The sequence below is a fragment of the Phacochoerus africanus genome, chromosome 5 (assembly GCF_016906955.1).
Source record: "Phacochoerus africanus isolate WHEZ1 chromosome 5, ROS_Pafr_v1, whole genome shotgun sequence".
Taxonomy (NCBI): Eukaryota; Metazoa; Chordata; class Mammalia; order Artiodactyla; family Suidae; genus Phacochoerus; species Phacochoerus africanus.
In genome coordinates this window covers 12,535,381-12,560,246 of record NC_062548.1, presented here as the reverse complement: position 1 = coordinate 12,560,246, position 24,866 = coordinate 12,535,381, and the positions used below count along the sequence as shown (strand labels likewise).

At 55.4% G+C, this 24,866-nt stretch overlaps 1 protein-coding gene across 4 annotated transcripts in view; it reads right to left on the bottom strand.

Moving 5' to 3' along the window:
* Positions 1-641: 641 nt before the first annotated feature.
* The window catches only part of CLIP2 (CAP-Gly domain containing linker protein 2), an 85,314-nt gene continuing 61,089 nt past the window's right edge, over positions 642-24,866 (bottom strand). The window contains exons 9-17 of one of the 4 annotated variants that reach the window (XM_047779891.1): positions 23,013-23,117; positions 20,518-21,453; positions 17,588-17,645; positions 12,704-12,787; positions 11,624-11,780; positions 8,152-8,311; positions 6,287-6,478; positions 5,937-5,999; positions 642-2,527 (exon numbers count right to left, since the gene is read on the bottom strand). In XM_047779891.1, coding sequence (XP_047635847.1) covers positions 2,516-2,527; positions 5,937-5,999; positions 6,287-6,478; positions 8,152-8,311; positions 11,624-11,780; positions 12,704-12,787; positions 17,588-17,645; positions 20,518-21,453; positions 23,013-23,117 — 1,767 coding nt within the window. In that variant the 3' untranslated portion in view covers positions 642-2,515. Of the gene's footprint in view, positions 2,528-5,936; positions 6,000-6,286; positions 6,479-7,850; positions 7,951-8,151; positions 8,312-11,623; positions 11,781-12,703; positions 12,788-17,587; positions 17,646-20,517; positions 21,454-23,012; positions 23,118-24,866 lie in introns of those variants that run through there. The other 3 variants (XM_047779892.1, XR_007134890.1, XM_047779893.1) reach the window with 3 other exon arrangements.

The window sequence follows — 24,866 nt, the reverse complement described above, 5'->3', positions numbered from 1 at the left end:
GTGTTCTCATCAAACTTGGATTAGCTGATCCATCACAACTTTTGTACATCGGGGAGAACTTTATTATTTTTTCTTGGGCGCCCACTTATACCTCCCAGCAGATTCAAATCCACCCCCTTCCCATGCTTCTCTGGCAGCCTTCCCAGCCTCCACCGCGCCCCTCCCTCCCTGCCTCTGGTTCTCTCTCTCTGTTCTTTTTTGGTAGGGCCACACCCACGGTGGCGTATGGAGGTTCCCAGGCTAGGGGTCGAATCAGAGCTACAGCTGCCAGCCTACACCACAGCCACGGCAACACCAGAACTGAGCTGCATCCGTGACCTACACCACAGCTCATGGCAACACCGGATGGCTGACCCACTGAGCGAGGCCGGGGATCGAACCCGCATCCTCATGGATCTTAGTCGGGTTCGTTTCCACTGCACCACAATGGGAACTCCCTCTCCTCCAACAAGGCAGCTCAGTCCCACACTTCTTCCATACCAGACTTTGTGAGGCCTCATCAGCCATTCACACTTGAGTAAGAATTAGTTGGCAGTGCATCGGGAACAGGGTTGAGAACAACCCCTGGCACCAGGGTGCCTGTGAGCTGGGAGAGGTTGAGGGAGCCAAGGTGCGCACAGAGAAAAACAGAAACTGCAGGGTCCTGACCTCAGTCACAAGCTTTATTGTCTCGAGCACAGACTCGCCACACTTTTCAACAATTCCACTTTGGGGAAGGGAAGGGTGCGGAAGGACTTGGGGGGGCATGGCTGAGCGCACACTGGGCAGGCGTAGAGGCTCACAGGGAAAGCACTGGCCCCCTGCCAGCCCGCCCGGGGGCTCAGCCCCAACTCCTGTGGGCTTTTGGCTGTTAGTAGACTAATCAGTCTCCAGTGGGCAGGGCAGCTGCCTGATTTTGCTGGCAAGAGTAGTATTTGCCTCTGAATTAAGCCACTACAGCGTTGCTTCTAGACTGTTGTTAATAAAACCGCATGCAAGAGCTACCGAAAGCCAACAGGGAGAGGGGAGGGGGCCCTAACTGGCCGCCCCCAAGGTGGGCTGCTCTGGGGCAAGGACAGGAGCACTCAGAGGCTACCTGGGCTGCTCCCGGGGCACCAACTGCTTATCTGTCCTGGTGGGAACTCCTGGACCCTTGGCCCCACCTCCAGCCCCCAGTGGGAGAGGCCCCTGCGGATACCCCGAGCTGGGGGAGGCTGGAAGCCCTAGAGGTGGGGGGTGTGGGCCGCTGCTGACTTTCCCACCACGCATGTGGCAGGACCGGCAGGGGGGTGGAAACCGGGGAGGCGGGTGGGTTTTTCCTGCTGCATCATCCTTGGATTCATTTCTCGGCTACAGGAGACAGGGCTTTAAAAAGCCCCAGACAGGGGCCTTCTAAGACGGAAAGCGGGCTGTTGGGATGTGTGGTCTCACGAGTGCGCGTGGCCCATGCCTCCCTGAAGGCTCACCCACGTGTAGTGGGCTGTGTGTGTGCACGGCGAGGTTGCAGGAGCGTTTGCCGTGTGTGCGGTCACAGCCCTACCCAGCCTGGACCGGGGCTTGGTCCCGGAACCTGAGGGTGAGCATCCGCGTGGCCTGAGCATCCCGCCCACACAGCACGTGTGCACGCGTGACCCCTCTGAGTGTGTGCGCGCCAAGGGTCCTTGGCTGCGTGGGTCGGGGTCTGCGTGGGCCCCTTGGCAGGTGGGAGGCCCGGCTTTGGAACGTCAGGTCAACCCAGGGGACACCGTGTTACTGAGCAGCCAAAACACACCCAGAGCCCTGGTTCTGGGGCCCCCTGTGGCCGCCCCGCCCCAACTCCAAGCCAGGTCCGCAGTGAGGGCGGAGGGGAGGGGCTTCCAAACTCTCCCAACACTGTGGCTCTGGCCGTGGTGATCACCCTCCGGCCAGCAGCTCGGAGCTGTGTGCGCTGGGGTGGCGGACGAAGGGCCTTGCCCCCCAGCACTTTGAACGTGGGGCCTCACTGGGCAGATGGGCCACAGGGACTTTGTACCACTCTTTGAAAGAGGCTCAGTATGTGGGGACAAGAAGCCCTGGGGATGGCCTTGGCCTGGAAGCGGCTGCAGCTCCTGAGGGCTGGGCCGCCCTCCTTGGTGCCTGCAGGAAGCTGGGGCCCTCCGCCAACGCCTGGCCCAGACAATGGCTCTTGGGGTCTGGGAGGGATCCAGGAGAAGCGGGGAACAAAGGGGGGGGGCGGCCAGGATGGTCCTCGGGCAGCTCCCAGGGAGAGGGGCCTGGCCGGATCACTTGGCCTCCCCAAACCAACTCCAGAAGCTGCCGGATGTCCAGTCGGAAGGTCCCGGGGCCTGGCCGGGGCTGTACCGCTCTCTGTGGAAGGTCGGGCTTGAGGAAGCCTCCTGGTCCGGCAGGGGGTCGGGTGGGGGATTGTCCGCGGGTATCGTTACAAACACTGCTCTCGGCAAAGCGACAGTTCTGGCCCCTGCCTGGAGGGGGCACCACCAGGGCAGGCCAGAGGGGCTCTGATGTGGACTGGGCCGCTCCACGGTGTCCCTCAGGGTCAGTGCTTGTCCTGGAGAGAGTAAGGGCTTGATCAGCAAGTGGCACAGGAAGCTTAGGGACAAGTGGGAGAGGTGACTCAGGTAGGAAAGGGAGCAGGGCGGGCTGGGGGAACAGAACCCACCTGTGCCAGGTAGAAGGAACAGCATGTGCAAAGGCCCTGAGGCTGAAGCAGTCTCTCTGTCTCTCTCTCTCTCTGTCTCTCTCTCTCTCGCTTGCTCTTTTTTTGGGGGGGGGGGGCTGTGCTCACAATGTGCAGAAGTTCCAGGGCGAGGGAAGAAACCCTCGCCACAGCTGCAAGCAGGGCCACAGCAGTGACACGGCCGGGTCCTTAACTCGCTGTGCCACCACAGAACTCGAGGAGCAGCCTCTCTGCTGAGCATTTGGGGCTCGGAGAGACAGGAGGCGGTGGGGAGCAGTTTATGGGAAGTCGAGGGGAAGAGGTGAGAGCAGGTAGGTTGCACAAAGCGCTCAGAAGGCCCGTGTGGAGGCTGGATCCGAGGAGAGGAACACGGGAGCTGAGACTCTGAGCCTTGGTTTTCTCGGCTATAAACCAGCATAAGCCCCATGTGCCGCACAGCAAAGCCTCACGAGGAAAGGGCATCAACTCCCAGGGCACCCAGCACAGGCAGCTTCTCTGCAGACAGAACCCCGCCAGCCCCACGCCCCCACTTGCTCTCAGGCCCGAGGCGGGGTCCCCTCCTCTGCTCGCCCAGCTTTCTGTTCCTCACCCACAGGGCCAGGCCCTTGGCAGACTCCGCGGCCAGGGCTCTCCCATCTCTAGGGGAGCACCTGTGGCCGCAGCTCCTTCCTCTGCCCCAGCCTCGCTGGTCCAAGGTCACACACTGAGCCAAGGACAGGGCCTAATGTGGCTGGCACCTGGGACCCTGGGGAGGGCTCGAGCACTGTGCAGGGGTGCCAGGGGTCACCTGTGGGGTGGAGGCCACCAGGCAACCCCCTAAAACATAACCGTGGGGCAAAGGCCTTCCCAGGAAGGGAGTCAGGCCCAGGAAGTTCCAGAAAATCAATTTTCCACCCACAATCTTATGAAATGTAGAATTTACAGAGACTGCTTAAGGAGGAGAGAAAATGCTTATGTTGAAAAGATTTCATAAAAAAAAAAAGAAAACCAACAACAAAGGTGACGCTGTAAAGCACGCGACCCGCTCTATTAAAATGATTTATCGGCTACTTTGCAACCATCACCGTCAGGACCGGCTGGGGCAAGAGGCAGGAATGGAGGTCGAGCCCCGGCGGCGCCTGGTCAGGGGGAGACGGGTCACGCCGCCTTCGAGAGTCTCCACTTAACGCTCCTTAGGAAGCGACCCTGAGCTGACTCGGACAACACCTTGACAGGTGACCAGAACGCACAGCAGGAAAGAAGGGCAGACGGATGTCCCGCTCCCCAGGCGTGAGGCCCAGGGGAGAACGTGACATTGACCAAGTGTTCCAGCCTGAACGGTAGAACCCGGCTCCCACCGCCGGGAACCAGCACACCAGCCGCACGGGAGGAATCTTCTATACAAAAAAGGAGGGATGACTGTATTTTACAAATGTCAACGTCATAAAAATCAACGCCCAGGTGAGGAAAGGGTCCAGATTCAAGGAAGAGACATGACAAGCAAATGCGACGGGCTGGTTTAAACCCAGACTGGCTCCTGAACCGAGGGGGCAGGAGCCGGGAAGAAGCTCCTGGGTCAGCTGAAGAAAACGGGGACGGAGCGTGAGGAGCCACACATCTCGGATCAGCGTCACGTGGGCTAAGGTGGGTAACCGTACTCTGTTTATGTAAAATCACATCCTTTCTCTCCGGAACCATGGACTGAAGTATGAAGGGCCATGACACAGGCAGTGACATTCAAATCGTTCAGAAAAATAATGACACGCATTATCACACACATCTACGCATGGAGAACCAAAAATAAAGCAAATGTGGCAGAATATTAACAATATATTACGGGGGGGGGAGCAGAGCTGAGGCCCCAGGTGCTGTTTTTATTCTTGCAACTTTTTTTGTCGGTTTGAAATGATTGCCAAATAAAACGTTTACGTATGTACATCAATGATACTTCAATAAAAAATGTCTTTGGAGGAGTTCCCGTTGTGGCTCAGTGGTGAGAGAATCTGACTAGGAACCATGAGATTTTGGGTTCGATCCCTGGCCTCGAACCTGGTTAAGGATCCGGTGTTGCTGTGGCTGTGGTGTAGGCCGGCGGCTACAGCTCCAATTCGACCCCTAGCCTGGGAACCTCCATACGCTATGGGTGTGACCCTAAAAAAAGCAAAAAAAAAAAAGGCTTTAAGTTAATATATACACACACCTACAGACATATACATATACACATGACAATTCTCACTATTTGCAGGAGTTCCAGTCTGTAAAGTCACACCACCGCAAAACCAGCAAATACTGAACCATCGCTGCTGGTGGGAAGACAAGGTTCCTGCAAACCTCCCACCTCCACACGCAACCATGTTTCACGAGTGCTTCTGTTCAAAGACCCCTCACTGGATACACACTGTTGACTCAATAACACTAAACTCAAGGCCAGCAGCACTATAACTCATGCCTATAGGAGGCTTCTCTCAAGTACTTTCTAGAAGGCACAGCCCAGCCTTCGTGCACGTAGGAACACCAGACTTAACTCTTCAGCACGGCGCTTGGGGGCCACTGTGAACAGCGGAAATCACCAAGACAAAAAGCTTGAACATGTGAAAAATGTGTTACTAAATAGACTGTGAAAAGGACACGTGTTTGCAGAATGAGCTCGATGAGAAGGCAGCAGAGGGCCTTGTTCCAGTTGCAGCCTGAGCGGGAACAGTGAGCTATTAAATTTTTCTCTGCTCTGCACGTGTCCACGAATGACCAAAAAAGTGTCCTAATGATTTTGGGGTTAAAAATAAATGATATCAAAATAAATAAATAAATGTTATTGAGTAGGTAAGCTTGCAAGTATGGAATCCGTGAATAATGAGGACTGTCTATGTGTACACACACACACACGCGCGCAGACACACTTAGCAAACCGCAGGAAGGTGGTCACTTAAAAACATTAGCCTTGCTCGTGTCTGGGTAGAAGGGCTACTGGTGAGTATTTTCTTCTTTATATATATATTTTTCGTATATATATATATATAAAACTACCCCTGCAAGTTTCCCAATAGGCATGTGTTACTTCATAATACGATTTTTTTTGAAAGGTCAAAAGGGCGGGATGGCAATTGAATCATGTTTGACTACGCTTGATTCAATGGTAATGAATCAAGGGCCCACTCCATGAGCGACCCTAGTGCCAAGCCTCCTACAAAAGGCATCTTTGTATGTTTGGTGGTTTTTCAAAGTTTCCTTCCCAGAGGAGTGCGCCTGCAGGCGAGGGTCATGGGAGGGTAGAGCATCTCCCCGGGCCCAGCGTGCCCCTTACCTCTTGCTTGTGGGCCTTGTCTTGCTGGTGGATGCCGTTTGCAGAACCGGAATTGCCTATGGCCTGTAAGAGTCATGGGCAAGACGCTGCGTGAGGTTCACCGGGCAGCATTTCCTGGTTCGCCCACTAGATGGCGGGGTCTTCCCGACGGGACCATCTCTGGCTCCAAACCGAGCAGAGCGCTTCAGAATGGGGGTCCTCAGACCCCAGAAAACCTAGGCTCTCTGGGCGAAGCCGCATCTCTGCCCTTGGTCTGAGCTCCTCAGGCTAAAGCCATGCACCCCTTTGGCTGAGACTCCTGGGGGCAGGGCTGGGTCTCTCCCCGTGGACCTGGGTGAGACGCAGCTCACCTGGGGCTTGTCGGGGCAGCTCCTCATGGCCTCCACGAGCCTCTCCACCTGCTGAGCCTGGTCCAGCGCGTTGCGCAGCGCATCCTCCGTGCTCATGAGCTGGTGCTGCAGCCGCAGGACCTCGGGCGCCGAGGATGAGGACGGGTCAATAAGGGAGTAGCGCCTCTGATCCGACAGGGATTTCTCTTTGTCCTGGACGCGGCAGGGGAGAGGAAGAGCGTGCACGTGCACATGTACGCGTGTACTTGTGCGCGTGCGCGCACATGTTCGCGTTGCCAGAGCGCAGACTCTCCTGTAGGCAGGGAACTCCTCTGCCCCATCTCATCTCTGGCCAGGCCTGAGCATCACCAGGGCCCGCGGGCCTCCCTCCCTCACCTGAGGGTCCTGGATGAAGCATCCTCCTTGCCCCCCTGCCCTGAATTCCCAGCTCCCATCAGATGCTTCATATTCTCCGTGTCCTGAAACCCCTCTTTCCTTCTTGCATTCCCTCCCTGCCCCCCACTCCCTCCACGCTGTCTCATGGGAGTCCCTCCTCTTCCCCGCTAGACCCAGAGCCTAATTCCCTGAACCCTTCCTCCACCCACAGGACACCTGTTACCTTCCCTTCCAAGGGCGCCACAGCTGACCCCGCCACCATGGTACCCAGAGATGCACTGCCTCCTGGCTCACCAGCCTCCTCGCTCTGGCACAAACCCTCCCTGAACTGCCTCCCTTAGGCTGATGCTTCCAGGTCCTTCTGCTCTGCTCTGACCCTCTACCCAACCCTTCCTCACTTCAGGAGGTTTCTAACCACCAAGCCCATCCCTGGTTCTCCGTGGTGCTGGGGACAGTTCACCAGGGACATGGGACAGGCCTCCCTGGGGGAAGGGGCAGCCAGTCACATGTAAACTCGACCGGCTTGTGGCCCAAGGAGACAGATAGCCAGGGCAGCTCTGGCCCTTCCACATGGTTCTGGGGAAGCCTCGGAATCAGGACTCCCAAATCCCCACAGACCCAGGCTTCTGAGTTACACCCAGATTCACAGCACCATGAGGCCCACAGAGGGTTCTGTATTCTCCCCCGCCCCCTGGTGGCCAGATCTGGAAGGTCACAGTGCATCCGGACCCGTGGTCCCCACAACCCATGATCTGGGAGCAGCAGAGTGACGCCCCTTCTCCCTTAACCTTGCCAGTGCAAGGCTGCTCCCATGGCTGCAGGCAGGTCTTGTGTCCCCTCCTGCCCGGGAGGCCTCTCTTCTCCTTCCATCTCCTCCTGTGTGGCTGGACCCACGTTGCTGGGCGGGAGGGCAGTGAGCTTCGGATCAGCTTCTCCTGACAGCAGGCCTGTCCTCCTGGACCCTATCCTGTCCACACCCTGGAGTTGACCAGGCCCAGGAACTGGCCACAGGCTTATCCTGAACACTGACCACGGGGCTGGTTTCATCCTGTGCGACCAGTACCACTCACCTACCCCGGCCCTACCTCTGAGAACTCCACTCAGTCAGGACCCTGTTCCCCTATCCTTCCCGAGACTGATGCATGAATCATCATTACTGGTTGATTACTTCCCTGGACGGCAAGCTTACCATCTGGCGGAAGCTGGTGCTGCCTCTGGACTGGCCAGATTCTTAGGAAGTCTTCCTTTGCATTGCATCACCCAGACGGCCCCACAGCCAGCCATGATGTCTGTAAAAGGGCCACCACGGCCCCCCCAATAGCCACGTCATTGACTCTGCCTGCAGTTCTAGAGGACTATGAACCCTCACTGTGACTTGGCTGTCCCTGGGGTGGCTCCAGGAGGTCACCAGTCTCCATGGCCTGACAGCAGGTAGCCCTGGCCCCGTTCCGGCGTTCCATCATTCTCAGGCCGCCCCCTTCTCCACGTACCAGCCCGGTCAGCTTTTCCCGCAGGCCCCGGATGTCATCCTTGAGTTTCTGCTCCTTGATCCGCCACTCGGCCTTGTGGACCTCGCGGCTCAGATCCCTCTCAGGCCCCGGGGAGTGGCGATTGGCTTCCAGCAGCAACACCCGCAATTCATTCAGGCTCCTGGAGGAGGGTGGAGGTACACAGAACAGCTGCAGTCAGCCCGGGCCCCTCTGTTCCCATGCCCCACAAGGTGCCAAGTGCCCACAGACTAGCCACCCCAAGGGGGACACGCGCTTCTCAGCATCTGTGCCAAGAGGGGCCAGAGAGGAAACGTGAGGCCTGGAACCATCTGATCACAGGGGGCAGGGTTCAGGGACGGGACAGTCAAGAGAACTTAGCCTTTCTCAGAATGGTTTTGAAGTTTTTTTGGTTTTGGTCACATGAGCAGCATGGGGAAGTCCCCTGGCCAGGGATCAAACCTGTGCCACAAAAGTAACCAGAGCCACAGCAGGGACAATGTCAGATCCTTAAGCTGCTGAGCCACCAGGGAACTCCTGAGTTTTTTTTTTTAAAGAGAATATATTTGTTTAATTAAAAATTAAATAATACAGGAGTTCCTGCTGTGGCACAGTGGGTTAAGGATCTGGCACTGTTCCTGCAGTGTCTCAGTCTGCTGCTGAGGCACAGGTTCAATCCTTGCTTGGTGCAGGGGGTTAAGGATCTGGCATTGCCACAGCTGTTGGGTAGGTCAGCAGCTAGGGGCCTGGATTCGATCTCTGGCCTGGAAACTTCCATATGTCTCAGGTGCAGCCAAAAAATATATATATGTATATATGTACTTATATATATATATATATATATCAAATAATATAGAGGTAGAAATACAATGTTGTACATGTGACATTGGTTAATGATGTTATAAACCAATGTTATCTCCATAAAATAAATTTTTAAAATACTAATTAAATGAAATCAAGAATAGAACATTTAGGAGTTCCTGTCATGGTGCAGTGGTTAACGAATCCGACTAGGAACCATGCGGTTGCGGGTCCAATCCCTGGCCTTGCTCAGTTGGTTAAGGATCCGGCGTTGCCGTGAGCTGTGGTGTAGGCTGCAGACGCGGCTCGGATCCCGCGTTGCTGTGGCTGTGGTGTAGGTTGGCAGCTACAGCTCCGATTCGACCCCTAGCCTGGGAACCTCCATATGCTGCAAGTGTGACTCTAAAAAGCAGAAAAAAAAAAAAAGAAAGAAAAAGAAACCTGTATCCAAGACAGCTCATGTGGCAAGACATTTTAAATGCCTGGTGTCAAACAAGTTCTACTTCTCACGTCAACTCTTAATCAAGTGGCAGTACCTGCCTGGATTCGGAGGCCACATCTGGGCTTTGCAGAAAAAGAGTGCGCTGATCAATCGGCAATGTCTTCCATGGGCACAGGATGAGAGAAAAGGACACTTTCCTTCTAAGCTCTTTCCCTTGCCTGCATCTACCAGAGAGGACAGGAAAACTCCCTCTCTAGCTGGCCATCAACAGTTAAGAACAAAGTGAAAGTCGGCTGGCACTGACCCTTTCCTTTTCCTCCTTCTTCCTGCTATGAATGTGATGGCTGGAGCTTCAGCAGCCACCTTGCAACCATGAGGGAGAGTCTAAGAGGAGAGAGGTGTTGGCACTGATAACTTGAGCCACTGAGCCAAGTGCCAGCTGTAGCTACCTCCAGATTTCTTACATAAGAAAAAGAAATCTCTATTGTTTAAATCTGTCAACACATTCCTAGCTGACTTCTCACTCCTATCCCAAGCATCACAGAAGCACGGAGGAGCTCATAGTGGCCTACATTAATCAAGGAGGGTTTTAAGGAAGAGGTGGGCTGTGAGCTGAGCCTTGAAGAATGGACCAGATCCAGTGAAATGATCAAAAAGAAGAAGGTATTCCAGAAGGGAGGAATTGCATGAATGATGAGAGATGGAAAGGAATGAGCGTGTGGATGGCAGCAAGACAGACTCCTCAGAGGAGGGGAGAGTGGGCTGAGTGCCGGAAATGAAATATCTGATTTGGACAGGGGAGGAGAGAGGGAGCAAGAAGCAGTGGAACCCTGACGGGGTGGGGCCCCCGGTGATGACATTCGTTCCTGCCAGGAAGGGAATGTTCCCAAGTTAGCTTGCTGCATCTTTTTAACCCCCATCCCACCCCCTGCCCGGGGCAGGATCACGTTTTCTAGAGAGTTTCATAAAAATTCCCAATTTGTACATCAGGTGTATAGGAAGGGAGATGAGAAGACAGCATTTTCTTCATGAAAATATGCTTGTACTTCAACAAGATTCCTTTAACTCAGGGGCTGACAGGGGCTGATGAATCATGTCCATGAACTGGGCATAAAAAAAAAAAAAACCAAGGGGGAGTTCCCATCATGGCTCAGCAGTAACAAACCTGACTAGTATCCATGAGGACACGGGTTTGATCCCTGGCTTTGCTCAGTGGGTTAAGGATCTGGTGTTGCTGTGAGCTGTGGTGTAGGTCGCAAACACAGCATGGATTCAGCATTGCTGTGGCTGTGGTGCAGGCCTGGCAGCTGCAGCTCCGATTTGACCCCCTAGCCTGGGAACTTCCATATGCAGTGGGTGTGGCTCTAAAAAGCAAAATAATAACAATCATTATTATTTGAAAAGGATATTAAAATACTCCCCTCTTTTCTAACTACATCTCCACGTGAGGCCAGATTTTCCTAATATATTTCAACCAAAACAACAAATTGCAAAGACTAAATGCAGAAGAAGATAAAAGAATCTTCAGCCGTCTTCCTTTAAAGGAACATTCAAGAAATCTGCAAAACTGTGAAAGAGTGCCACTCTTCTGACTAAATACTTTTTGTTTGGAAAACAGTTAATCTTTATCAAAAGAATGTAATCCACGTTACATGCAATCGGTATGCTATTATTTTTCAATGGATTAATATTTTAAATTTCTGCGTTAATTCATAACATAGTAAATAAAGAATAAATACACAAAAGCTCCTTGGGAACCCTCAATAGTATTTAAGAGTTTATAGGGGTACCCAAGACCACCATGTTTGGGAACCACTCATCTTTTTCGTTTGTTTGTTTTTAGGGCCCCACCTGCGCCCTATGGAAGTTCCCAGGCTATAGCAACAATGCCAGCTCCAAGCCACAGCTGGCAGCTCCACTAGATCCTTAACCCACTGAGCAAAGCCAAGGATTGAACCTGCAACCTCAGACACTCTGTCAGGTTCTTAACCTGCTGAGCCACAACGGGAACTCCAGGAACCACTCCTTATAAGCTCTACTGGGAGAACTGTGTGAAGAAGGATTCTGCCGCTTCATTGGGGCTTAGGAGTGGACGGCAGGGTAAACACTGGTGATGCCAGCCATCTGTCCACTGGGTCTAGCGCTGCCCCCTCTGGAGAGGACTGGCTAATCTCAGGGGGAGGGCGGGGCAGGGCCGGGCAGGTCCGACCACTCGGCCCTCGGCTGACTCACCGCTCCTTCCTGAGCAGCTCCTGGCTGATGAGGACCAGCTGGCCCGAGGCGTCGTGGGTCTTGCGGGACACGGCCTCCAGCTCGGCCTCCAAGCGCCGCTTCTCCTTCTGGAGGGCGTCCACCTTCTTCTCCCCGGACCTGCACTTGCCCTCCAGTGCTGAGGGCACCAGGCAGGGCGGGTGGGGCAGAGGGTTGGGATGGCCATGGGAACCTGTCCCATGGCCATAGTCCCAGGCAGGGAGCAGGTATCCCCGGGGGGTCCCAGGGACACTCCACTGAGTGGGCCTCTCTGGTCCCGGGGGGGCCAGGCAGCAAGGGGACAAGAGGGGCCACTATGAGAAGCAGTCCCCCCAAAGCAACGGGGCCTCTGGTGCCAGGAAAGCAGACCACCCTTCCCGAGACAGGGCCTGGGCGTTGACACTGTTGCCGGACACGGAGAAGCTGAATCTTCGCCTTGTCCCCGGAGGAATCTGAGGTCAACTGACCTTTGAGGGACCGACTACGCCACGTGAACGTGATGAGAAGCGGACAGGAGCGGGGGTGGGAACCATTTCTCAGGATGTGGACCGTCTCACGGACACCACCACTGGCGTCCTGGTGGACCCGAAGCAGGGCCAGCTTGTCACCAAGTCATAGATTCCAGACGCCCTGCCTCTTCCCCAGGCTCCGTTCTGGCCTCGTTCGGCGTGCCTGGCCCTTGGCTGCAGCCAGGGTCCCTCCCCCCAATTCTGAAAGCCAGGCGTTTCTTTAGGGGCTGGTGCCCAAACCCGGAACCGCAGGGACGGGAGGCTGAACCCTAAGGTCTTCAAGCCCAGAGGGGACTTGTGAACGGATTTCAGAACACAGACCCACTGCTGGGGAGAGAGGCTGGCGAGGGCCCCTGGTTATAACGGACCAAGCGTGGGCCATGCTTCCCCCCAGCCCCACCTCTGCCCAAGCAGACGCCCAGCGCTCACGATCGGGGCCAGGCCACCTTCTCCTCCAGGCAGAGTCAGGGAGGGCATCCTGATCTGGTGCCACCCGCTCAGCGCTGGCCGGGCAGCGAAAGCCCTGCATCTGCCCTGCGGTGGGGAGACTTACCACTTACTTGGGCCCTGAGCATCTCGGTCTGGGATGTTAAGGCTGTCACCTCTTTGTCCCTCTTGTTCAGCTTGTCCTGCAGGCCTGGGGGAAGAGGGAGAGATGAGCGGCCATCAACTGTCCAGGGCCAGCCCTGCGGTCCAGGGGGCGAGCGGGTGGCCCTCCCATAAAAACCCAAAAAGGGGGTCACACGTGGCCTTGAGAGTCCAAATTCTTCCTCACGCCAGCTGCCCCTCTGGGTAACCTGCCCTGAAGGAGAGGTGCCAGGATGGTGAGATTTGGGACAACTTAACTCTGAGGGTCTCAGTTCCCTCAAGTGAAAAATGGGGATTAAAACAGCCCTGCCCATGCCACTTGGCCAAGTGCATTCAATAGCGGAGAGTCTCCCAACAGTCATGAGAGAGACGCACGGAGCCGTTCCTGGGCGGCTCAGTGGGTTAGGGATCCAGCATTGTCACTGCTGCGGCTCGGGTTGCTGCTGTGGTGACGGAACTTCCACACGCTGTGGGTGTGGCCAAAAAAAAAAAAAAAAAAAAGACGCACGGGCAGTGCTAGAACGACACTGACTTTCCACCAGTTAATTTATCAATTCAACATAATGCCAATAAAAATGCCAACCAGATTTTTATTGTTATGGAACTAGATAAGCTGATTCTAAAATCACTTGGAGGAGTTCCCGTCGTGGCTCAGAGGAAATGAATCCGACTAGCATCCATGAGGAAGCAGGTTCGATCCCTGGCCTCGCTCAGTGGGTCAAGGATCTGGCATTGCCATGAGTTGTAGCGCAGGTTGCAGACGCAGCTTGGAGCTGGCATTGCTGTGGCTGTGGTGTAGGCCAGTGGCTACATCTCCAATTCGCCTCCTAGCCTGGGATCCTCCATGTGCCGCGGGTGCAGCCCTAAAAAAAATAAAGAAATAAAATAAAATCACTTGGAAAAATAAGCAAGAGAGTTTAGCAGAAAACTTCAAAGAGTTAAGCGTGGGGGTTCCTGCCATGGCACAGTGCATTAAGAATCCAACTGCAGTAGCTTGGGTTGCTGCAGAGGCATGGGTTCAATCCCTGGTCCAGCACAGAGGGTTAAAGGATCCAGCACTGTCGTGGTTGCGGCATAGGTCACGGCTATGGCTTGGATTCAACCCCTGGCCTGGGAATTTCCATGTGCCAGAGGTGCAGCCATAAGATGAAATTTAAAAAAGAGTTAAACATGGAATTATTATATGACTCAACAATTCTGTTCCTAGGTGTGTATCCCAAAGAGCTGAAACCAGGTCTCCATCAAGTACCTGAACATGCATTTTTTTGTCTTTTTAGGCCCGCACCCCACCCTATATGGAGGTTCCCAGGCTAAGGGTCGAATTGGAGCTGCAGCTGCCGGCCTATGCCCCAGCTCAGGGCAACGCCAGATCCTTAACCCACTGAGCGAGGCCAGGGATCAAACCAGCGTCCTCATGGACGCTAGTTGGGTTCGTTAACCACTGAGCCACGACGGGAACTCCTGAACATGCATGTTTATAGCAGCACTATTCTCAACAGCCAAAAGGTGGAAACAACCCCAACGTCCACTGAAGGCTCAGATAAATGGAAAGAGGTGTGCGCGTACGATGGTGTATTACTCAGCCACAAGCAGGAAGGAAGCGCTGACACGTGGTACAACACGGATGAACCTTGAACACGTCATGCTAAGTGAAATAAGCCAGAGATGAAAAAGGCCACATACTGTATGATTCTATTTACATGAAATGTCCAGAATGGGCAAATCCACGGAGACAGAAAGCAGACGAGCAGTTGTCAGCAACTGCAGTGAGGGGAAAATGGAGAGTGACTGGTAAGGCATACGGGGCTCCCTCTGGGAGTGATGAGAAGGTTTTGGAATTAGATGGAGGTGGCGGTTGCGCAGCCGTGTGAATGTACTAATGCTACTGAGTTATTTACTTTAAAATGATTAATTTTATTTTATATTAATATTGGCTTGATTAAAAAAAAAAAAAGAGTGGCCAAAAGAATTTTGAAAAAGCAGAGCAGGAAAGACTGGCCCTGCCAAAAATTAAAATAGAAACAAAGCTTCAAAACATTATAGAATTGGCACACGAACAGATAGATAGGTCACTGGGAAGGAACTGGAAGTCTAGAAATAGAGTCAATCTCCTGATGGAATTTAAAGATGGCGAGTCTGGTTAATGTACATCAGTGGAGACAAGGAGATGAGTTTTTTCAAAAATAGTGTTGGGAGAAGTGGGTATTCTTGGGCAAAGAATAAAAATGCATCTTTGCCTCACACCTTGTTTTTTTGTTTGTTTGTTTGTTTCGCTTTTTAGGGCCACACCAGCAGCATGTGGAAGTTCCCAGGCTAGAGGTCAAATCAGAGCTGCAGCTGCCAGCCACAGCCACAGCCACAGCCACTCCAGATCTGAGCCATGTCTGCAACCTACACTACAGTTCACGGCAACGCCAGGTCCTTAACCCCGTGAGCAAGGCCAGGGATTGAACCCCCATCCTCATGGATACTAGTTGGGTTCATTTCCGCTGTGCCACAATGGGAACTCCCACCTTACACAATTTTTAAAAAACTTCTTTATTTTTGGCTGCAGTGTGCAGCAGCTTGATGTGGGATCTCAGTTCCCAATAAGGGACTGAACCCAGGCTGCGGTGGTGAAAGCACTGAAACCTAACCACTAGACCACCTCACACCTCAGAGAAGGGAGTATTCTAAAAGGACCAGAGATTTTTTTTTTTGTCTTTTGTTGTTGTTGTTGTTGCTATTTCTTGGGCTGTTCCCGCGGCATATGGAGGTTCCCAGGCTAGGGGTTGAATCGGAGCTGTAGCCACCGGCCTACACCAGAGCCACAGCAACGCGGGATCCGAGCCGCGTCTGCCACCTACACCACAGCTCACGGCCACGCCGGATCGTTAACCCACTGAGCAAGGGCAGGGACTGAACCCGCAACCTCATGGTTCCTAGTCGGATTCGTTAACCACTGCACCACAACGGGAACTCCTGGACCAGAGATTTAAACACAGAAAATGGAACTTAAAAGTTACTAGAAGAAACTACGGGATACATTTTAAGAACAGTAAACCCCAAAAGAAAGGATCGATTTTTAAAGATCTGCATGGCAAATACCACCCGGAGAGGAGTCAAGAAACAAACCATAAACGGGGGGGGGGGGGGAATGTTTGCAGTGTCAGGTATAAATTTTTTCTAAAAATCCACAAACAGATCAATAAACCAACAGGGAAAAAATGGGCAAAGGACGCAAGGAGAAATGGAAACGGCGCTTCATCTGTATCAAGAGAAGGGAAGGCTGAAGTTACATCAGGTAACATCTTTTACCGTTCAGACTGGCAAAGATCACAAGGTGTGAGGAAATATTTCGTGGGCGAGGCTTGTGGGGAACCATACTTTCAACCATCGCAGGCGGGAGTTAAAGCTGGTTGAGCCCAATGACGGGCAAGGTGTTACCCTCCGGCAGTGTTTGCAATAGATGAAAACCCGCATCAACCTATGATGTGGCAGCTACACACAGGATGGCAGCGCCACACGCCCGGATGCTCTGCACATGTTAAAGAAGGCAGGGACCGGGAGCCGTCTTCAAGACACGGTGTTAAATGGAAAACTAAACAAGGGGCTCAAACCGTGTGGGAGGCGAGGCGGCACCTGTGTCACCTCTGTGTGTGTGCGTGCACGTGCGTGCACAAGCCATCTCTGGAAAGGAGACAGGAGGTGGTCGACACTGTGCCTGTGGGGAGGTAACTAGGGAACAGAGGATGCTTCACTAAATGACCTTTGAACCATCTGAAGGGTTTTTTGTTTTTTGGGGTTTTTTTTTTGTCTTTTTTAGGGCTGCACCTGAGCCATATGGAGGTTCCCAGGTTAGGGATCAAATTGGAGCTGAAGCCGCTGGCCTACATCACAGCTCACAGCAACGCCGGATCCTTAACCCACTGAGCGAGGCCAGGGATCACATCTCATGGTTCCTCGTCAGATTCATCCCCACTGAGCCACAGTGGGAACTCCTGAACCATCTGCAGTTTGTCTCCATTTTTAAAATAACAAAACCAGGAGTTCCCGTCGTGGTGAAGCGGAAATGAATCCAGCTAGGAACCATGAGGTTTTGGGTTTGATCCCTGGCCTCACTCAGTGGGTTAAGGATCTGGCGTTGCCATGAGCTGTGGGGTAGGTTGCAGATGCGCCTCGGATCCTGCATTGCTGTGGCTGTGGTATAAGCCGGCAGCTGTAGCTCTGATTACACCCCTAGCCTGGGAACCTCCACATGCCGCGGGTGCGGCTCTAAAAAGCAAAAAAAAAAACCCAAACAAACCAAAAACCCAGGAGTTCCCCAGTGGTGCAGAGCATTGGGGATCCAGCATTGTCACTGCTGTGGCACAGGTTCGATCCCTGGCCTGGGAACTTCTGTATGCCATGGACATGGCCAAAAAATAAAATTTAAAAAAAAAAAATCAGGGAGTTCCCATCATGGCACAGTGGTTAACGAATCTGACTAGGAACCATGAGGTTACAGGTCGATCCCTGGCCTTGCTCAACGGGTTAAGGATCCAGCGTTGCTGTGGCTGTGGTGTAGGCCGGCAGCTACAGCTTTGATTAAACCCCTAGCCTGGGAACCTCCATGTGGCTCGGAGCGTCCCTAGAAAAAGGCAAAAAGACAAACAAACAAACAAACAAACAAACACAAAATCAGCGAACTCCAAAAACTGAGGCTCCGCCCTCCTCACCCGGGTAGGGGGTGAGTGGCTGGTGCACACAGTAGGCCGCTCTCACCAAACAGCAAGCAATGCAAATTGCTTGAGCGGGAGCCAGCTCAGAGGCAGAGCCAACCAGCCTTTCCCCAAAGCCCCACATCCGGCCCGGCTGGGCGGCCACTCACCCTCCACAGCCTCCTTCATCCTTATCTTCTCTCCTGAAATGTCGTTGGACTCGATCATCTGAAAGGAGAGCCGTGTAAGGGGACCCTCGCCTTCCCGGCTGGGCCCCAGCCAGCCCACCTCTCCCCGATTCCAGGAGACTTTCGGGGCCGCAATGCGGCAGGGAGCACGGATGTCCTTGGTGTGGCTTTCCTGACAAGAGGATTCCCCCCCCGCCCCCCATTCCTGGTGGCCCCCACCTGCCCCAGGCTGCTTACGAACCTTCCCCGCAACCACCTCCCACCCTTGCCTTTTTGCAAATGTCTATTGTATCAAACAGCCATCTCCTTTCCCGGGACACCTACAGAGACGGGTCCCAGGAATCTGTTGCCATCATCACCCAGAGGCCAGACGCTCAGCCTCGGTCTCCCGTCCATAAAACAAGCACCGCCTGTCACGGGTACCGTGTGCAGCGCACGCCCAGGGCCGGCTCTGAGGGACCGGGAGAAATGCTATTTCCTTCTTAATGCTTCTTTGTAAAAAATCAATCCAGGGAGTCCCTGTTGTGGCTCAACTGTAACAAACTCGACTAGTATCCATGAGGATGAGGGTTTGATCCCTGCCCTCACTCAGTGAGTTAAACAATCCAGTGTTGCCGGGAGCTGTGGTAAAGGTCAAAGACACGGCTCAGATCTGTGGTGTAGACTGGCAGCTACAGCTCCGATGTGACCCCAAGCCTGGAAACATCCACATGCCTCGGGTGCGGCCCTAAAAAGACTGAATAAGTAAATAAATAAACAAATAAATCCAGGGAATTTCCTGGTGGCCTAGTGGTTAAGGACTCAATGTTGTCACTACTGTGGCTCTGGAACTTCCACATGGCTCGGGCACAGCCAAAAAAAAAAAAAAAAAAGCCAAAGAACAGATCAACTAAGAAAAAAAAAAAATCTGCATGGCAAACACCAACAGGCTCCTCGCTGCTTCCTGGCAGACATTTCCAGCCTCCTGCCCAAGCTGGTTGTGCTCTGAGCCTGCAGTTTGCCAGAGGAATAATAACAAATAAAAACAGGAATTCACATCTTGGCTCAGTGGTAACAAACCCGACTAGGATCCATGAGGACATGGGTTCGATCCCTGGCCTTGCTCAGTGGGTTAAGGATCCAGTGTTGCCGCGAGCTGTGGTGTAGGTTGCAGACATGGCTCAGATCCCGCATTGCTGTGGCTGAGGTGTAGGCCGGAGGCTACAGCTCCAAATGGACCCCTCGCCTGGGAACCTCCATATGCAGCTCCATGGGTATGGCTGTAAAAGACCAAAACAAAACAAAACAAAACAAAAAACCCAAAAAATAAAAACAAAATAAAATAAATAAATAAATAAAAAAACAAAAATTCCCATACTTACTACTTGAAACCAAAAACTGAGTTGTCCCTGGACTTAAACTTTTGAATCTGAGAGGCAGTGGGTCCAGACCAAGGCCCCGTGCGTGTGGAAGTCAAGAGACGGACCTTCCTGAGGTCACCATCCACTCTTTGGCCTGAGGGCTGTGACCAAGGGACAGCGGGCCACCAGGTGGAACCACAACAGCCCAAGACCTCCCCTGCGAAGGGAGTCCAGGTCCTGGGGTCCTAAGGGACCCTCCTGCCCTGAGCAGCCAATCAGGCCACGTGCACACAGCTAACCTGGGCTCCTCCCTTCCCCTCTGCCCGGGATTCTGGAGAGCACCTGCAAGCAGCGGTCCCCCCCAGGAGACAGACGGGGGTGGAAGAAGCCTGCACAGCAGGACGTGTCTGGGGTGAATCGGGGACTCCAAGACTGGGAAGAAGGCTGTTCTCTGTGCCTAGAACACATCTAGGAGCACTGGGGGCTCAGAAAAGGCACGCCCTGGGCGTGGAACTCCTCAACACTTACTGCTCAAATGTTACACTCTGGTACAAAGGGAATCAGAAGCTCAAGAACTCCCAGGGCTGATACATAGGCAATGATCTTGCGGCAAACTGTCCCCTCCTATGTGGTTTGACCTTGTCCTCCTGGGCGCCCCCTGTCAGCCCTTTGGCGGTGGGGTTGGGCATGAGCCCTGCCACGGGTGGGCAAGAAGCCGTGGGAAAGGTGCCCTGCCTTGGAGTCTGGGTTTGCTCATCAATGAAATGAGCCAACATGGACCTTGAGGGTGTCGAGGTGAGGCTGCCGAGGTGAGGAGGAGCATTGTAGGACCTGCACCGGGTGTGGGGCCCAGAGCCACTCATGAGGCCCTGCCTGGGCCCTGCTAGAGACACGCCCACACTACCTGGGGTCTCGGCCTCTAGATTTGGAGCAAAACCAACCCTGGTGGCAGTGGCAGCCGCTCCAGGGTCACGCCCCTCCAGTCTTCCAGAGCCCGCTCTGGGGACCCCCCACCCCCGGGAAAGTGGCTGCCAAACCATTGCTCAGTCTCCTCAGGACTGGCCGATGGGGGCTGCGCTCAGGTCCCCTCGGTGGGCGCGCGTGTTGGGGATGGGCGGTGTTTCCCTCCACGTGTTTGTGAGCCACACAGACTAGCGCCGGGATGCCTGGCACAGGTGCCTTGGGGAGGCCCAGGAGCCTGCATCGCGGGACGTGTCTGGGTGGATCAGGGACTCACGGACCAGAAAGAAGGCTGTTCTTTGTGCCTGGCACACATCTCTCCAGGCCTGGTCTGGGTGACCCAACCAGGTCAGCTCAGACCACCTTGGAGTCCCCGGTCACCACTGCCCTTCTGACAGAGTTTTTGAAACCAAAAACTGAGTTGTCCCTGGACTTGAACTCCTCTGAGTCAGGTGCCCTCCGCCCTCACTAGGCCGTGCTCCTGCGAGGGGCGCTCCCTGTGCTGGGGATAGAAGGTCAGTGGACACCGAGACCCTCCCCAGCTGGGCCCTGGCGCCTGGGCCGCTGCCGCCCGTGGGCCCCTTGGAGCTGGGCAGGAGGGGCGGCGCCTACGTTGGTGTGCTGCGACGAACACAGGGACTCGACGGCCTGGAGTCTGTTTTCAGCGACCAGAAGCTTCTCCCGCAGCCTCTCGGCCTCCTGCTTGCTCTGGGCCTCCGAGCGCTGCAGCAGCTCATAGTCCAGCATCTTCTTCTCGGCCAGGGCGATCTGCTCCTTGAGGAACTCGATGGCCTGCGCCTGGCCCCGGTACTCCACGTCCAGCTTCTCCAGCTCGTGCACCCGCAGCTCGGCGTCGCGGCACTGGTCCTGGGCCTCCTGCAGCTCCAGCCGGTGCTGGCTGGCCTGCACCTCCAGCTGGGCCCGCCAGTGCTGCTGCAAGCCAGCCAGCTCCTCCTGGGCCTCCTGCAGCTTCTGCCGCAGGCCCTCCTTCTCCTTCACGTGCATAGCGGTCTCGATGTCGTGCTTGGCCCGCAGGTTGCCCAGCTCCAGCTGGTGCTCCATCTTGATGCCCTCCATCACGGCCTTCAGCTCCCCGATCTCCTTCTGCTGGGCGCCCGGGCCCGAGTTCAGGGTGGCCTTGAGGTCCTCCAGGGACTTCTGGTGGTCCGAGGCCAGCGAGTCCAGCTTGGACTTCCAGTTGTCCATGAGCCCCATGTTCTCGCTGGTGGCCTGCTGGACCTTGGCCTTGAGGTCCACCACCTCCTGCGCGTACTTCTCGTTGGCCGCCCGGAGCTTCTCCACCTCTGCCTGGTAGGCCCTCAGAGCCTTCTCATACTTGTCCCGCAGCAGGCCGCTCTCCCGCTGGTGCTCCTTGCTGGCCGACAGCAGCCGCTCCCGCAGCCGCAGGGTCTCAGCGGCCTCGGGGTGGTCGGCGGGCGGCGGGCCGGAGTGTAGCAGGCACTGCTGCAGCTCCTTGATCTCCCCGCGCCGCAGGCTCAGCTCCTCCTCCAGCTGCAGCACCCGCGACTTCTCGGCCACCGTGGTCAGCTACCGGGAGAGAGGGACACGGGGGTCAGCAGCCTGGCCGGAGGGCGAGGGGACACGGCGGGGAGGGGGTCTCGCCCCTCACCGGTCCAGCCCCGATGGGGGCAGGTCATGGGACGTCATGGGACGGGAAGGGCACCCCTTCCACAGCTCCCAGGGGGACTCCTGACTTGCGTTAAAAGAAACCACCTATTTGAGGTTCTGGCTTCCTCAGTTTCATGCTGTTTTTAAGGGGCAGACACGACAGAGGGGAATTTTGCATTATCTTGCTCTAGAAAAGCCCCAGCTGGAATGGGTTGACCCACAAAAAGGCTGTCTGGAGGGGGGTGGCCAAAGAAAGGCCTGTTTTAATGCCTAATGCTGGGAAAAAAAAAAAGTAGGCTCCCAGATCTGCCTCCTGGTGGGAAACTCTGAGAGGAGAGGGTCCCTCCGCTAAAAACCACCTTGATCCTGTCAATGGTCATAGACATGGAAGCAGTATATTTTGATGTTTTAAATCTTTGACAAGCTTAAGAAATCTGTGGACCTTTAGTTCAATAAACATGTTTTTGTTGATTTAATCCGGTTGACCCCTAGAGGAAGATGCCTCGGTTGAGGGCTCCAGCCTGTCAATTGTGACTGGGTTGGTTTCTGCAAGCGAGCTCCATGCACGCACACGTTTACTGCACAAGCCACACATGGCCACTGGGCAATGGCCCAGTGTGTGGACAGGGACCCGTGTGTGTCTCCAGACGCCCACACGCACGCATGCACCAGCTTGTGTGCTGAGGCCCACCTGCAGAAACTGATGCCCCCCGCGCCCCCCAACACTGTGTGCAGTGATTTTCCCAGTCATTGCTCACTGGCTCTTTAACTCCTTGGCCAGAGGAACTGCGGCTGGGCTGGCCGCTGGGCTGGGCTGGCCGGCTATGCGGATGTGTGCCTGCACAGGGGGCCGGCCCTGGGGCCCACATGGTGGGTGTGAAGGGCCCAGCAGGGTCTGGAGCCTGGATTCAGAACCCCCAAGCAGAGCTTTCCTTGGCCTAGGGAACCACTCCCTGGGGCCGACACAGAGCTGTATGCCCTGGGCACATCCGCCCACTCCCCCAGCCCCAGGTCCTTCAGGCTGGCCCCTCGTGCCATCCTACTTAAGACCCCCCCACAGTCCCCTGGCCTCCCACCTTCTCAGCCTGGGGAGATTGGAGGTGTGGATGGGTTGCACAAGGGCCAGAACGTTCCCAAGTGGGCTGCCCCCCCCATTTCTGAAGACAGCAAAGTATTGTCATGACAATGCAAGGTGTGGGGGAGGGGAGGCTCTCACAGGACCTTCCCAGCCAATGGGACCACGAGCTGGGGAGCAAAGTCCCGGAGAGCCAGGACCCCCCACCACCACCACCAACAAGCCTCATGGATGGAGCATCACGACCCTAAACTTTACTTCCCTCCTAGAAGGGGCACAAAAGGAGAAAAAAAACAAAACAGTGAGGAGAGCAGCCAGAGACAGAGAAAATAATAAACCAGAGAAGCTGCAGGGGGCGTGGGCAGGCGAGGCGCCGGCGGGCGGCCGGAGGCGGCGGGATTACCCTGTTGTCGGCCAATTCTCGGAGCAGCCGCTCGGCCTGCGCCTTCTCCAGTAGCAGGTTTTGCTCCAGCTCCCCAATGCGCGCGTGCTCCAGCTGCGTCTGGGTCTGGTCCACCCGGGGCGGGTGGCGAGGGGGCGACAGGAGAGAGGGGCACAGGGGAGAGGAAGCCGGAGAAAGAGAGAGAAAGAGAGAAAGAGGCAGCGTCATCTTCTGTGCACCAGACAGGAGAGCAGGTGGAAGGAAGCCAGGAGGCCTGGGGAGGTGGGTTGGGACCACTGTGTCCTGGCTGGGTGGGTGCGAGGGCAGAGGACGGATTGCAGCAACCCTGCCCAAGCTGGCCCCTGGTGAGGGCAGCAATGGGTCCCTCCTGTCACCCCAGGGGCCCCTTCCCCTCGAAGCTCCTGGGGAGGAGTAGCCCCAGCCGACTCCCTCCTCCTCAGCAGGGAGCCCGGAGGCTGGGCCTCATTTTAGATGCAGAATCCTGCACACAGGAAACCTCCCCCCCCTCCCCTCGACGGGCAGATGAGTAAACGACCCCAGGATCCCCGGGCCCCAGGCCTGTCTTGAAGGTCGAAGAACCAACTGAATGGAAGGTTTTCAAAAAAATATACCCACACCATCGTGATTCTCCTGCCGGGCCTCCCACCACCCTACCCTGAGCCCAGCCCCAACCGGGCCCACTCCCCGGGCCCCACGGAGGGCGCCTGGTCTCCTGAAAGCACAAGCGCACTGTTGTCCCAGCTCCTATAACACCCACTTCACACGCTAACAAAGCCCGACATTCTCAGGGCATCCAGCCTGGCATTTGGCTCCCAACAGATCTGCGAGGGCGGCAGGAGGCCGAGGCCCGGGGCCACCGGGGTGGGGGTGGGGGGATCTGCACACCAAGGTCACAACAGGGAGAAGCCAGAGGGTCCTCCGCCTCCTCCTGCTCAGTCCGGCGGCGGCGTCACAGAGGAGGGACAAGGTGAAAGCAGATCCACGTGGCGGTTCTGAAGCGGCAGGGCTTAGCACCAGAGCACGTCCCGTAAAAACCCTGCTACACACCCGACGCGAGCAAGGGCGACAGCGACAGTGCAAACTGATGGTACTGTCCCAGAAATACTCATGTACTGCATGAGCTAGAGACACGATTCTGTCCTTTGGCCCAAAATCTTATTCCCGCAATCTTCCTAAAGGAACAAAAGCTTCTCCCTCTCTCCCAGGAGAGGTGCGTGCCGCAGGGCCGCAGAAAGGGCCGTGCGCCGTCTCTGCCGGAAAATGGTGCCCTGACTCCAGCCTCGCAGAGGCCATGTTCCCCGCCTTCTCCCCCGACGGTGGGCACAGCAACTCTGCCCCCGACCCCCGCTAGACAGAGCCTGAACACAAACACCATGGTCTAAAACAGCGACAGCAACAGGACACAGGCCATACCGGTGGCCCCAAAGGCAAGAGGACGCCTCCAGCTTCACAACTTCAAGGGCCACTTTGCACGGTAGCCCCCGCAAAAGGACGCGTCCCCATCACACTCAGAGCTCCCGGCCTCCTGGGCCATGGGCCAGGGTCTCTGTGGGGGCACAGGGGCCCCCAGGGGAGTTGCTTCAGGTAAATTCACCCAGAGGAGCTTGGGGACGGGGAGCCTCTGGAGGCTGAATTTTAGGGGAGGGGAACGATCTGGCCTTCGTTCTGCTCCAGGGAGGGAGCCTGGGGCGTGAGCAGGGGCGGACCCGCACTTACATGCCTACACTGGGGGCAGTGCAGGTAATTTCTGGCTCAGGGGCCAACTTTAGAACCCATCCCTCTAACCACACCCACACAGTGTCTCATAGGAGACAAGGACCCCTCCAGGGAGACAAAGCCTCAGGCTCACAATCT